We start from the raw sequence: 15,092 nt of genomic DNA, 5'->3' as shown, positions 1-15,092 counted from the left end.
AAAAAATACAGATTTTACCAACAGATAGCAAAAGAATGCTTAATATATATATGAAACAAATATAATTATTAAGTAAATCAAACAATTCAAAATTTACAAATGGCTGATAAATCTTTTCATTGATAAATGATTTTATTGTCCCTTGAAATGTATTAACTTATGAAATTTAGAACGGATCTTTATTTGATTTGTGGTTTTTGCGAAATGAAATGAAGGTACATTTATATATGTTTTTCAATAAGTCTAAGTAAACAAAAATAATGATTATTTAATCCATTAAATGTATCTTTTATATATTCTTTGAGATTTAATAAATCTTCAGTGGCCAACCTTTTAAAAACATTTGAAACTACTGATTCAGTATTCATTTTATATTGCTCGGTTTCCATTTTTAATTGCCTCTCTATTACATGACAAATCTGTTTAATAAATTTTAGGAATAGTTTATTGGTAGCCGTCTGTTATTGGCAATGTTGTTAATGAATGTTAATGTATTGTTCTTATTGTTATTCAATTGTAATATATGTTTTCTTGTATACTGTTTTATGATGATGATATAGAAAAAGCGTAAAGCAAAAATTTTTATAAATCAATTATTTTAATAACCTTGACACCAAGGGAAGGAAAAACCAAACCACTGTCGTCATTGGAAAAGCATCTTTTTGAAGAAAAATTTTCAAACCAATTTTATGAAAACTTCCTGGTGTAAAATGTTTGCTACAAATTAAAATCTTTTTTCATCGTAATTGTCAATGTATTTTTTAATGAGGTTTTCCGATTGTATTCTCTTAATAATTCTCTTTGTCAGTCTGAATTTAAATTTATCTTAATTAATATCAGCACAAATTATTTAAACAACTTTGAGTTAACATTACCATTTAATGCATTTATTATGTTACTAATATTATTTATTACTATTATACTATATTATTATTTATAATTGTTTGCTGATTATTATAATTATATTATATTATATAGTGTTATACTTTATAGCTATAGTATAGTATAATCTAAATTAATTTAACCTGTGTAAATGTAAAGTAACATTTTCATCTAAATAAGATGAGTGGCATTTTGTAATGAAACACACAGGCATTTTGATTTGGTTGATAATTAGTGTCTGTCAAATTAAATACTAAGCAAATATTTTCTAATTAAAAATGTATTATTGTTTTTAATATTATTTTGACAAGTTAAGAATTAAGATTCTCTAATAGTTTAATCTCAATGTCATGTCATGTGTACTCAACTACTTATTTATGTTTCTGTAATGCATGTAGGAATGTAAAATGTATAAAACGAAATGTATAAATGCAGAAAATTATACTAACCCCTTTTCTTTTCAAATGTACTAAATATAGTATATAATATATAAAATGCAATACGAAATCGAATTTAAAACAGCAAACGAGACAAAAACTTCGCAAGCGATAATTTCAGATCAGACGATTAATTAAAGATGCTGGCGAAGACAACGATGATGCTTGATCCAAAGAACAAAAAACAATTTTTGTTATAAATTAATCTTTATGCCATATCCATTATATCCATGTATTATCTATCTTATATTTTCTTCTTCTCTTCTTGTTCTTGCTTCTTTTTAACCCGTGTTAAACACTCCTTTGTTAAATCTGCTTTTGCTTTTTTTGGCCCTTTTCTGTGGAACTCTCTACCTACTTCTCTCTCTGACTACTTCTCCATCCCTTACGAAGTTAAGAGCGGATCTCAAGACCCATCTGTTTGGTAAATCCATTGAGGATCGCTGTTGAACATCGCGGAAATACCGCTCTACAAGCTAATTGATTGATTGACTGACTACTGGCTGACTGACTGACTGACTGACTGACTGACTGACTGACTGACTGACTGACTGACTCACTGACTGACTGACTGACTGACTCACTGACTGACTCACTGACTGACTCACTGACTGACTCACTGACTGACTCACTGACTGACTCACTGACTGACTCACTGACTGACTCACTGACTGACTCACTGACTGACTCACTGACTGACTCACTGACTCACTGAATGACTGACTCACTGACTGACTGACTCACTGACTGACTCACTGACTGACTCACTGAATGACTGACTGACTTACTCACTCACTCACTCACTGACTCACTGATTGATATTTCAGTGGACAAAACTTTTTGATTGTAAAATAACGATATTTACCTTCATATTTTTAGTTCAGTGGTTTAAATAAAAAAAAATGGTTTTAAATTTAACAAAATGTTATTTTCTGTTTATTATAAAGCTCTTTGTTAAAAAGTTTTATGACAAATCTTTTATGCTTTATATGGTTTTACCGGTTTTACACCTGCACTTTAAAGCGATGACAACTTTATTTACGTAGGTTTAGAAATAAAGGTGGGTGCAGCCAGAGAAGTTGATTGCAGTTTGAGTTTTATGTATTTAGTTATTCATTAGTAAGGATATCTACATTTTCTGAATCAGTGTAAAATTTTTTATGTAGAATTTTCAATAACATTGAAAAAAAATAGTATGGAGGAGTTTAATTCTGATATGCAAGGAGATGATTTGACAAACCCGTTCTCGGTTAGACGTTAGATAGAAAATAAAATAGAAATTTATTTTTATATATTTTTTCAAAGTGTTATTTAAAATTTAATTATTATGATTATTTTATTTTATTGTTGTTTTAATTATTTTAAAATCTCAAGCTGGCAAAGTCAATAGAATAGATTATCATTATTATACAATATACACTCAAACAGGCATTCCTATTTCCTGTTTTATTTTGTTTTATTATGATTATTATGGTTATCTTAATTTTTTCTGTTTCTGTGGACGTGAAGCATTATTAAAATTAAAATTAAATTCTTTCACCTATTTTCTTATTATTTGCTATTTGTTTTTTAATTTTTCTTTCTCATGTGTGATACACCAAAAATTGTTAAAAGCTTACAATTAGCGATAGGATACGTTTGAGTTCAAACCCAACTAGGGAAGTGACTACCTGTTCAAAAAAGGTGTTAAGTGTTGAGCGGCTAGTGTGTATGATCGCCATGGCTCCTATCACAATGACCACCACCGCATCAGCGAAGGCTAAGATGACAGAGGTGCACTCTGACTCCATGTTCAAAACTCATGTAAACAAATGTAATTCAATTAATATTAAATTTGATATTGAATCATTTTATGCAAACTTTAAGGCCAAGTGGTTAAGGTTGCCTAGTTCTGTTTTAAAATATGTGCAGTGACTAAGTTCGAATATGACAAAAAGGTCCCTGCCTATCACATGATTCATTTGTGATGCGTTGTTCAGTATGTATTCATATACAATGTTTGGGTGTTGTTGATTTCTTTAAACCTAGGAAGAGTGTAACAAACCTTTAACCTATATATTTTTTACTTGCTGGGATTTTTAGTGTTTTCAAAACAATTTGCCAAATAAACTAACTATAATAAATTACAATCAAATTTTTAGTCAAAAGTTCTTTAATATCATAAATTGTTATTTGCAAATATAAAAAACAATTTTAATGAAAAATATATCAAGACATAATTTGATAGCTCTATATGAACTTTAGTAAGTTTTTAGTGTTTTATAAATAAAAAATTAAATGAAACATAGTTACTATAAAATCAATCAATTAAAAAAAAATTATTTAGAACAAACTACTAATAAGCATACATGTGATTTTTGCCAAACTATAATTATGTTTTGTAATTAATAAGACAAACCTTAATGAAAATGTGAACAAAAATATGAGTATTTTAAGTGTACGTAAAATTTTATTTGCTATCTTGACAGGAACAAACAATTTTCAAATCAATAGACTCAAAGTGATATATCGTTTTTCAACAAACAATTTTCAAATCAATACAGACATAAAGTGATATATCGTTTTCCATCAAACATGCTAATGCTGCATTAATGCCACACATCGCTAATATTTTTTGTAGGGATTTGTCAAGTGATATATAGTCTGAGTGATTACAAAATACAAACACTTCTTGATCAACCTCAAAAATCTCATTGTTTTAGTTCAATTCTGATGTTAAAATTTTATTGCAATGATGTTTATTTAATCCTATGTTGAAAGTTTTTGTGCCATCTACATTTATTGTTGAAATTTTTGAATTATTTTTGTGTCTGTCTTAATGAATCTTAATCTTAATTAATAGCGGAGGGATGTTGCAGAAAAATTCAGAATGGCCCCTCTATGGTACTTAGACTTGGAACGCTCAATGTTGGATCACTGACTGGCCGCAGCATGGAAATCGCTGAAATGCCCGAGCGTAGAAGGATTGACATCTGCTGCCTTCAGGAAACCCGATGGAAATCGAATGGTGTCTGGACTCACAAATGACATTATCAAAGCATCTGGTACTGCAGGTATCCAAACGTTACTACAACTTTGCCGTGAAATCTGGAGAAATTGCTCAATGGCGACTGAATGGAACTATAGCATGACAGTCCCGCCATACAAAGGCAAAGGTGATCCATTGAACTGTTCATCATATCGGGGTATACGTCTGTTAGAACACTTCCTGAAAATTGTCGAAAAAATCATTGAGAGAAGATTAACGTCGGCAACTGCAAGACAAGTACCTCGCAAAGCATCAACAACTATCACATATTTTTGTAGACCTTGAAAGAGCATTTGATCTAGTTCCCCGTGAAGCAATCAGGTGGAGTCTACGTCGACAACTCATTCCAGAATATCTTGTTTGACTTGTGATGGAAATGTATACGAATACTAAGACTCTTGTCAGCACAACGGTTGGAAACACAGATGCATTTGACATCGGCGTTGGAGTTCACCAAGGCTCGATTCTCAGTCCACTGTTATTTATAACTGTGATGGAAGAAATCCCAAAATCGATATGCACTGGTGACATTTGGAATCTAGTATATGCTGATGATATCGTTTTAACAGCCACGTCTGAGCAGAATGTAGCACAGATGTTTGAAGATTGGAGCACCAGACTCGCCGATCATGGATTCAAAGTCAACATCAGCAAAACCAAAGCAATGAACACTGGTGAACCCATCCAATCCACAGCTACTGGACGATGGCCCTGTTCAGTTTGTAAAGCTGGTGTAGGTAACAATTCAATCAAGTGTCAGCAGTGTAACCAGTGGTGTCACAAACGTTATTCAAAAATAGTTGGTACTTTATCTAAAGTGTCCAATTTTGTTTGTCCTGCTTGCATCAATCCACAACAACAAATTCAAAATAGCACTGTTTTTGAAGCCATTAAAATAGAGAAAGTCACATCGTTTCAATATCTAGGGGATGTTCTGGATTGTACTGGAACAGCTGAAGCTGCCGTTCGAGCACGCATACATGCAGCCTGGAATAAATAGCATCTTCTTGCCTCTATATTGATGCGGCGTGACATTCCACTACCACTACGATCAAGACTTTATAAATCTGTGATACGTCCGCTGTTGTTATATGGTGCAGAAACATGGCCAATGACAACCAAACTGGAACAACAACTTCAACGAACCGACATGAAAATGTTCCGATGGATGCAACGAATTAGTCTGAAGGACCACATCAAATCTACCGAAATCCTGCGTCGTGCTGGTTTAGATGATATAAAAGACGAATGCCGGCAACACCGTCTGCGGTGGTTTGGTCATATCAAACGAAGTGGAAACAGTGCCATAACTTCTCTTGCAGATGTTGAAGTACCTGGCACACGTCCCAAAGGCCGTCCAAAGAAGTCCTGGTCGCAAACAATCGAGCAAGACATGAAAGCTCTAAATTTAAATGAAATGGATACAACTGATCGTTTAATTTGGCGCAAAGAAAACAACGTCCTACCTCGGGAAACCGGGTCTCTGGACGCAAAACGAAGATTGATTGATTGATTGATTGATTGATTGATTGATTGTCTTAATCAATTGCATTTTAAATGAGCATAAAAAATATACCTAATGTATCCTCCATAGTATTAAAACCTTGATTTATTTCACCTTATTGTATCTTTTTATCATACACACACACACACATATATATATATATATATATATATATATATATATGTATATATGTATATATATATATATATATATATATATATATATATAAATAATTTTTAATAAACAGGTAGGGATCAAACATTCATTTATTAACTATCTTATATATTAATTATTATTAAACATTATCTCGTACTAACAAATTGGTGACCCCGACGTTATTCTTTTGACGTGAATCAATGACTTTTCCGTAATAAATTTTCAATTTTTAAAATTGCGGAATCCCGATTAATTAATATCGACATGAAATCCATCAAGTTGCCCCCCCCCCTTTATGGATACAGCATCGACAGAATGGTTTGCAATTGCTGAAACTCAATTTCATCTCCGAAAAGTTAGTTCATCGGAAACAGAATTTTATCATATCCTATCATCGCTACTGGCAGATCTGTGGCAAATTACCACAACACTTATGATAAAAATTATGACGACCCTCAAAACAGCGGTGATATCGATTAAAGAACAAAACCAGAATTGTTCGCTCGCTTGATCGGAGATACTAAAATGACCGTCAGACCATCACACTATTTACAAGAATTATTAGCGACAGCCAATAAAATTGAAGTGGGAGACGAACTCCTACGTCATATGTTTATAAAAGCTTTTCCAACAACAATTTCTCCAGTCATCGCAGCTCAAAAAGATTTCGATCTACAGCGACTGGGAAATTTAGCAGATGAATTAATCCCATTTGCTAAAAACGAAATTTACGCTATGAACAGAGAAACCACGGACAACAGCACACTTTTCAACAGAACGAGTTCGACAAACAGCATCCCTGATACGAATATCCCAATCAACTTTCGCCCATTTTATAAAGACCAACGCACTCAAATCTGCCGAGGTCACTTATATTTTGGCGACAAATCGAAAACGTGCAAACCATGGTGCAGATGGCCAAACAAAAAAAGTTTACAAATTCAACTATCTTCAAGACCTCCATCTCCAACCTAGATGAGATCACTCGCAAACAACATTTCTTCACCCAACCGTCGGAAAACTGATCAGGCGAGCCGAAGTCGCATCAATCGGCTCGCCACTTTTTGAAATTGCCGCTAGAATTGGATGCACAACATTAAAATTAATAGTTGATACAGGCGCATCAGCCACAATCATCCCAACAAAATTTTCAGCAAGATTATGTTTGCAACCCACTGCCGTTTACCTGTCAACTGCAAGTGGTCAAAACATTACCAGTCATGGAGAAACCATTGTTGAAATCCACATCCTACCATTGCACAGAACATACAAATGGAATGTTGTAATTGCAGATATTGTCAAACTTTTGTTAGGCAGAGATTTTTAAGTCATTAGGAAATCCTTGTCGATTGCACCAACAATAGACTTATTGACACAATAACAAAAAAACGATTACAACAAAAATTTTGCAGAGTTCCGTTCAACGAATTCAAATCAATAAACCGCCAGTTCCCCAGATAGTAACAAAACTCATCAATAAATTTCCAATGTTGATTGAACCAATAAATGAAAATCAAATAAAAATCAACTCAAAAGTAAAACACATCATCGACACTGGTGAAAGCCAACCAACATTTGCCAAGGCTCGCCAACTGTCTGAAGAGAAATATAAAGTAGCAAAAAAGGAATTTACGTTTTTACTAAACGCCGGAATCATCAGACAATCTAAATATCCCTGGGCTTCTCCACTCCATCTAGTTCCAAAAGGTACTCCTGGACAATGGAGAGCTTGCGGAGATTATCGTTATGTAAATGCCATTACGAAACCAGATAGATATCCAATTCCAAATATTCACAAGCATCTCAACTGAACTACATAGCAAAAAAATATTTTCAAAATTGGACTTATTAAAAGCCTATCATCAGATACCAGTACATGAAAACAATATTGAAAAAACAGCCGTAATAACACCTTTTGGATTCTTTGAGTACATGTTTATACCTTTTGGTTTTCAAAATGCAGGATGTACATTCCAAAGATTCATGGATGATATCTTCCTAGGTACAGAAAGCGCTGAAGAACATGGAAAAGATTTAGAAACGGTATTTCAAATCCTTAGCGAAAATAATTTGAGAATCTCCATAGACACGTGCCAATTTTTCAAAGAACATCAACGGTGAAGGACTATTTCCTACAAAAGAAAAAATAAACGAAATTGAAGAATTTCTAGTTCCAAATGTTACTAAATCTTTACGTAGATTTTTAGGAATGATTGGTTTTTATCGCAAACTCATTCCAAAATTTGCAGATATTGTATTTCCATTAACAGAACTTATAAAGTTACACCCAAGCTCAAAAACAATAGTGTTTAATAACAAAGAATTGGAAACTTTAAAAGCCATCAAATCTAAACTTGCCAACGTAACAACACTTCCATATCCAGATTCAAAATGTTCAAAAACCACTTAGTTACTTGCTTACGCCATAGGTGCAGCACTGCATCAAGTAGTTGATTCAACTCCTGTACCAATCGGTTTCTACTCTAAAAAGTTAACTGAACCACAACGTAACCTTTCTACATTCGACAGAGAACTACTAGCAGGGTACCTTGCGTCATCCATTTTAAGGAAGAAATGTAACTCTATTTACAGATCACAAACCATTATGCGCTGCCTACAAAAAGAAAACACCATTAAAGTCAGACGTTCAAAAACGATATCTTTCAATGATATCCGAATACATTGCAGACGTCATTTATATCCGCGGTGAAGAAAACGTTGTTGCAGATTGTCTCTTTCGGCCAGCAAATGCTGTAAAGATAGACGTCTGTGACTTTTCGTCGATAGCCAAGCCACAAGAAATTGATGGTGAAATAAAATCATTCAAGGATCAGTTGAAACAATATCCAATTGGCGATAACAAAAAAATATTTTGTGATGTATCAACACCATACCCCAGACCATACATCTCAGTTAATTTGAGAAAAGCCATATTTGACAGTATTCATAACTTTTCACATCCAGGTATCAAAACATCAATACGATTAATCACATCAAGATATTTTTGGCCAGATATAGACCAACGAATAAGAACATGGTCAAGACAGTGTTTAAGCCGTCAACAAAATAAAATTCACCGACACACGAAATCTACGATATCATCATTTAATTTACCGTCTGCACGTTTTGAGACTGTTCATATTGATATTTTAGGTTCGTTACCACCAGTCAAGCAAGGAAATGAATTCTATTCAAGTCCATTCAGATATTTACTCGCATGCATTGACAGAACAACTGGTTGGATCAAAGCAGCTCCAATGGCAGAAATATCAGCTTCAACAGTTGCTACAACTTTCGTGAACATTTGGATTGCTCGATTCGGTGTTCCTTTTTATGTTGTAATAGACCGAGGTACACAATTTGAGAGCGAATTATTTAACGAACTATCAAAAATAATTAGATTTCACTGTCTGCGTACAACAAGTTATCATCCACAAGCCAATGGAAAAAAGAACGTCAACATCGAATCTTTAAAACAGCAATCAGTTGTCGTAAACAAAACTGGTTAGATGCATTAGCTGTCGTTTTTTTAGGTTTTAGAAAAATACCAGATGAAAATGGAATATCCCCAGCAATATTAGTTATCACTAAAGATTATTGCAATTTTCCATGTTATCTAATCTATGTTAATTTTTATTTCTGTGCTTCTCTCTCGATTTTCTTTCTTTTTCCTGAGAGCTTGTAAACGAGACGGTTCGAGATTCACATGTCTTGTTACGGAATGCTCCATGATCTAATCCATCGGGGCCAAGAATTAATCCGGCGCAAGTATATTTTCCAGTCTGACGCCGCTATCAATCTCGAACCACCGAAAGCATTGCCCCTCCGATCTAATACAGCTCAAGGTGTGGGTGTGTAGAGCCTTAAGCAGTTTTACCTAAGTGATCGGGGATGACCAGACCACGGAACAGCCTCATAGTATCCCTGTCTACTGAATCAAAAGCCGCTCTCATGTCAACGTAGGCAATCCAGAGAGGTCTACCAACTTCACGTCCGATCTGTAGAAGGAGTGAGAGCGTGAATATCTTGTCGATGGTAGACCTACCAGGCGTGAAACCACTGTGCTCTCCACGGCGCCGAGATTGCAAGTAAGGACGGATGCGATCAAGAAAGACGCGGGCAAACACCTTGCCTGAAACTGATAGCAAAGTGATGCTTCTATTGTTTTTATATTCACGGCGCGATTTTTTACCCTTGTAAAACGGAATGATACCTTGACTGCCACACTCGGATGACGACGGAGTGCAGCCAACTAGCCCACATAGATCCACCTGAATTAGGCATCTTCGGATGAATGTTACATAGGCCTGGTGCCTTGCTTCTCTTTAGCGTTCTTATAGCCGCGACAGACTCAGCTGCGGAAGGGGGTTCAATGTCAACCCCGGGGTCTGGGACAGTGGATTCAGCAAAATCCAGAAATACCTGCAAGGGCGCCGACATTGGGCGGTTGAGCAGCTGGCTGTAGTATTCTCGCCATCTCTCTAGCTACTTCATCATCCGCCGCCAGTTTGTCCGCCCAAGCCTGACGATCCCCACGCAGCTGTCTCTTGCAATCCACACGCCCCACGTAGAGAGCGAGCGACTTTTTTCATGCCACTAAGTCTAGCCTGCCGTTTCGTTTCAATCAGTCGTCTTGTTGCGATCCATTCATGATGCATGGGAACAGCATGACCAAAAACCATACCAGCCGTCTTGGTCATTGCATCACGAAATGAATCCCACGAGGAGAGCTCATCTTCAAAAGCAGTAACGTAACACTTCTCCACCTCGGCCGCGTATGTTGCAGCAGTGACGTTATCCCGCAAAAAACAGATATTGAATCTAGGGGGAGGTCTTGTTTTAACCACAGTGCCCTTAAGGGAGATGGCTAAAGTGCCCACCACCGGAAAATGATCAGTATCAAACTCCATGCAACGATACACACAACAGTCACGAACCGCCCTCTACCTGCTATTTATCAGGATATGGTCAACCCCTTAGCCGTAACACCGTCATTTGAGTGCCACGTCCGTCTATGGATATTCTTACGGCGAAACCAGGATCCGCAGGCCCTAAGTTTCGCGGAAGCACAGAATTCTAGGAAACGATCAGAGTTGTCGTTTGGTGACCCGCTACCAAAGGGGCCAACTACCGCAGACATACGGCGGTCAACACCCGTTACCGCGTTAAAGTCGCCCATGCAAATGATGAGGTTGCTGGGCCTAGTGAAGCGAAACGATTCCTCCAGTGCGCTGTAAAAGAGATTTTTGGTTTCAGTCGTCGCCTCATTAGTTGGCGCTTAGAAGACTATTACTGAAACGAGCAACCATCAGCCTTTCACTGATCGGGTGCCATTCAATCAGTGCACTATTAGTTTGATTGATTATGGCCAAGGCAACATCAACGAACCTGGGATGACCCTCAGCTTTGCCTGACCACAGTATATTGAAATCAGCAAGACGCAATTCACCAGTGCCATGCCATCGAACTTCCTGCAGGTCCATAATGCATATACCTTATCGCGACAATTCGTCCACGAGGATCCTTGCGCCCCCTGTTGCGCAAAGTGTGCGAATTTTTCAAGAGCCGATCCTGCTGGTGTCTCGCAGATCAAGCGGGTTGGCTCCAGCACGGGACCGTAAAGAGGGGTCATAGATAAGGCTATAAGGCTGTTCGCTGTAGTCCGCTTATCACAACCGGCGAAGATAACCAAGACTGCGTGCTCTTGTTAGCCCCATCAACCCGCAGCGACTAGTTTTGAGGCGCTAGCTAACTGCCTTTGCCCCTTCACCTGTTAGTTTAAACAGTTGCGCCACGAGAAGGTCAGGAGTTAGACTCTGACTGTCAGAGGCTATTTGAGACGCACGCCACGGGGGTGCTTAACCTCATCAACTTCAACTACTACAGCTACAACTTAAAATCAAGTAGAGAATTCATAGATTTATTGCCTACAACAAAACCATTCATTAACCAAAATAGCATATTTGGATGTGGAGTCACTCTTTACAAATGTTTCTGTAGAGAACACAATCAGCATAGTAATGGATAGAATATACAATTCTAGTCATTCCCCACTATCAATTCCAAAAGATGAATTAGCTGTGCTGCTTAGAATATATACAGCCGATGCGCCTTTCGTTGGCCCGGCTAACACATTATATCAGCAGATAGACGGTGTAGCAATGGGCTTTCCATTGGGAGTACTCTTCTATGTTGCATTCTATGTTTTATGTTATATTCTTCGCAAACTTTTATGTTGGACGTATCGAAAAAATGTTATTTAAAGAAGAACCAGAGCTAAAACCTAATATATTCTGCCGATACATTGATGATTTATTTGTTACATATGAAGATCAAAGATTTCTACTACGACTAAGTTTGTAAAAATTAAAGTTTATAATGGAAAAATCAACTGACAATAAACTACCATTCCTAGACGTACTAATACAAAATGGGCAAAATGAATTTAAAACCTCTGTCACGTAATAATTTCCCTGCCGTTGGACGTAGTCTCAAATTTATCACTAAAAGTGCAAAGAGAAACAGATTACGGCGTTCTAAACGCAGAGTTATTATCAATGTTCAAACAAACCAGAGCAATTTCTACAGGTGTTGCAGTCATCAATTTCACAGGTTTTTGCTGCTCAAAAGAATTTTGACCTGCATTAACTTGGAAATTTAACTGTGGAAAAACATAAAAAAATGAGACTGCAAATGACAGCGCAAATATCTTGATGAACGTTGACTGCGCCAACCACAAATTAACCGACTCAAGAACCAATGAAACAGGTTCGACAAGCGATTTACATGGTTTGTGCAGAAGATTCTTATCAATGAACCACCAGTACTCCAGATGATAGATCCAGGAAATGAAAAACAAGTCGAAAGTACCTCAACGGTTGAGCACATCGTTGACACGGGTGAAAACCAACCAATGTGTGCCAACTAGTCCCAAGAAAAACAAACCTTAAAAATTAATTTGAATCTGGAGAATGTAAATAAAATTGAAGAGGGGAAGCCGCCAGAAGAATCCAATGAAATGAAAGTTGTTCTGAGCAAGAACAAAGATAAAAATGACATCCAACAATCACAACAGCAAAATGCTGTGCAGAATGTTACCATTTTATCAGCAAATTCACATATGAACGATTCTCTCCTTCCAGTTCTCTCTCTTTCTTTTCTTACCGCTTCTGTTATAAGGCGGTCCAGAGTGCATTTTATCCAGGTCAGCGACCTATCATAGGTACGTAACTCAAATGTTATTTGAAAGGGGACAAAACGTCTGAGAATTTTTAGCATCCTTGAGCTGTCGTGTCCAGTTCTCCAATTTTCTGCAGCAAAATTTTGTGTTTATTGCACAGTTCATTTTTTTCTCTGGTGTTTTTTGCCTTCAAAATTGTACATTATTCCCAAGTACATAAATTGATCATTGATATTTACATGGGAAATTTTTTCATCGTTTATTGTTAATTGGGGTAGAAATTGTTCATATTTTCCATTGATTTTTCTCATTCTTAATGTACTACATTTGTCTATTCTTGGTTTCATACCTGTCAAGTCACACCAGGCTTGGTTGAGATCGATCAACTTCTGGGCACCCTCAGAACTGTTAGCAATGATTGCTGAGTCGTCAGCAAATTGAAGCCAATTCCTAGATTTTAATTTGGCTGTAGGCCCCCATATATATCCACACTGCTGGTATTCTTTTGCAGAGTTTTCGTCGACACCGTGAAGAATGCCGCGGTGTTCTCCCCTACCGCCTCTTCCGTCAACGCGCTCGTCGCCGCCGCTATCTTCGCTGCGTCGGCGATCGTTGACACGGTAGGGTCGGTGTCGGTCATCAGCACCGTGGCAATCGCACACGCCACCTGTCACTCGATACCGCACACCCTCACCTTCCTCACTCAGGCGGTCGTTCCCTTGGCCGGGACTCGCCGGTCTACAATTTCTTCTACCGACCTCAGGGTCGGAATATACGGGCCGGGCAAAAGAGATGTTTTGCCCTTCTTGCCAGGCGTACGGACCGGCCTTTCGCACGCTCGCAAGTCTTCTCAAGCGTTGACTCATTTTTAATATTTTACAAATACAATACTACAAATTAATTCTTTAAAAATTTTATTGACAATGATTAGTAATCAAACAATTAAGATGTTAGTAAATAAAAATCTTTCCGTATTGTTTTCGTTGTTATTTTGTTTACTACCCTTATTACTAGTATTATTATTGTTGTGACTATTATTATTATTATTTAAAATTTATAGTTTAATTAACTTAATGGGATGTACCGTCGATCTGTACATCCCATTAAGTGGTACATCCCATCTGGTGAACTTCGATCGAACTTCTTTAGATTATGATGCACTTTGGACAAACTTCTTTGGACGACGATGCGCTTCAAATGCACTTTGAATGAACTTCTTCGGACGATGATGCACTTCGAACAAACTTCTTTGGATGATGATGCGCTTTGAATAAATTTCTTCAGATGACGATTCGCTTCGAATAAACTTCTTTAGATGACGATGCGCTTCGAATAAACTTCTTTAGATGGCGATGCGCTTCGATTAAACCTCTTCAGATGACGATGCGCTCCGGATAAACTTTTTCGGAAGACGATACACTTCGAACGAACTTCTTCGGATGACGATGTACTATCCTCACAAAGTCGATGGCCTCCTCGTCTCCATCGACCTGAATATCTGAATGATTCAATAAACCAACGCCAGAATGAAATCCCTGTCACCCCCTTTGTTGGAGTATATATAGCCTTTGCCTTCTTCATTTCTTCATACATCCGATTATGACATACAATTTATATCGAACGAAATCGAAACGTTCATCGGCGAACAAATACGGCACCAAATGTATAAACTGGCGTCTCTTGTGTGAGCTCATCATTTCCATACATCGCGAATGCGCCTGCCTTTATTCGTCATACATACTGTAACACTCGATTGAAAGTAGGTTACAGTGAACAAAAGTTTAGCCTGTTTGCATCATGTTTTTGTTCTCTATTGGAAACTGTACAAAAGTTTAGGCGTGTTCGCGGATTAAAACAAACATTGAAGAGCAATGGAGGGCTCGGGTCACCTTGTAGGACCCCTCT

General features: G+C 37.0%; 1 protein-coding gene across 1 annotated transcript; it reads right to left on the bottom strand.

Annotated features, from left to right (window-relative positions):
- Positions 1-10,964: 10,964 nt before the first annotated feature.
- HELRODRAFT_175946 (hypothetical protein) lies at positions 10,965-14,053 on the bottom strand (the record flags this gene model as incomplete). Its single annotated transcript, XM_009023306.1, has 4 exons — positions 10,965-11,238; positions 11,396-11,478; positions 11,761-11,837; positions 13,714-14,053. 4 exons carry the CDS (start codon positions 14,051-14,053, stop codon positions 10,965-10,967), a joined length of 774 nt encoding a protein of 257 aa, XP_009021554.1.
- Positions 14,054-15,092: the final 1,039 nt, after the last annotated feature.

Source organism: Helobdella robusta (genome assembly GCF_000326865.2).
Source record: "Helobdella robusta unplaced genomic scaffold HELROscaffold_35, whole genome shotgun sequence".
NCBI lineage: Eukaryota > Metazoa > Annelida > Clitellata > Rhynchobdellida > Glossiphoniidae > Helobdella > Helobdella robusta.
Note: the sequence above shows the minus strand (reverse complement) of the source record. Positions and strands in the feature narration are given on the sequence as shown.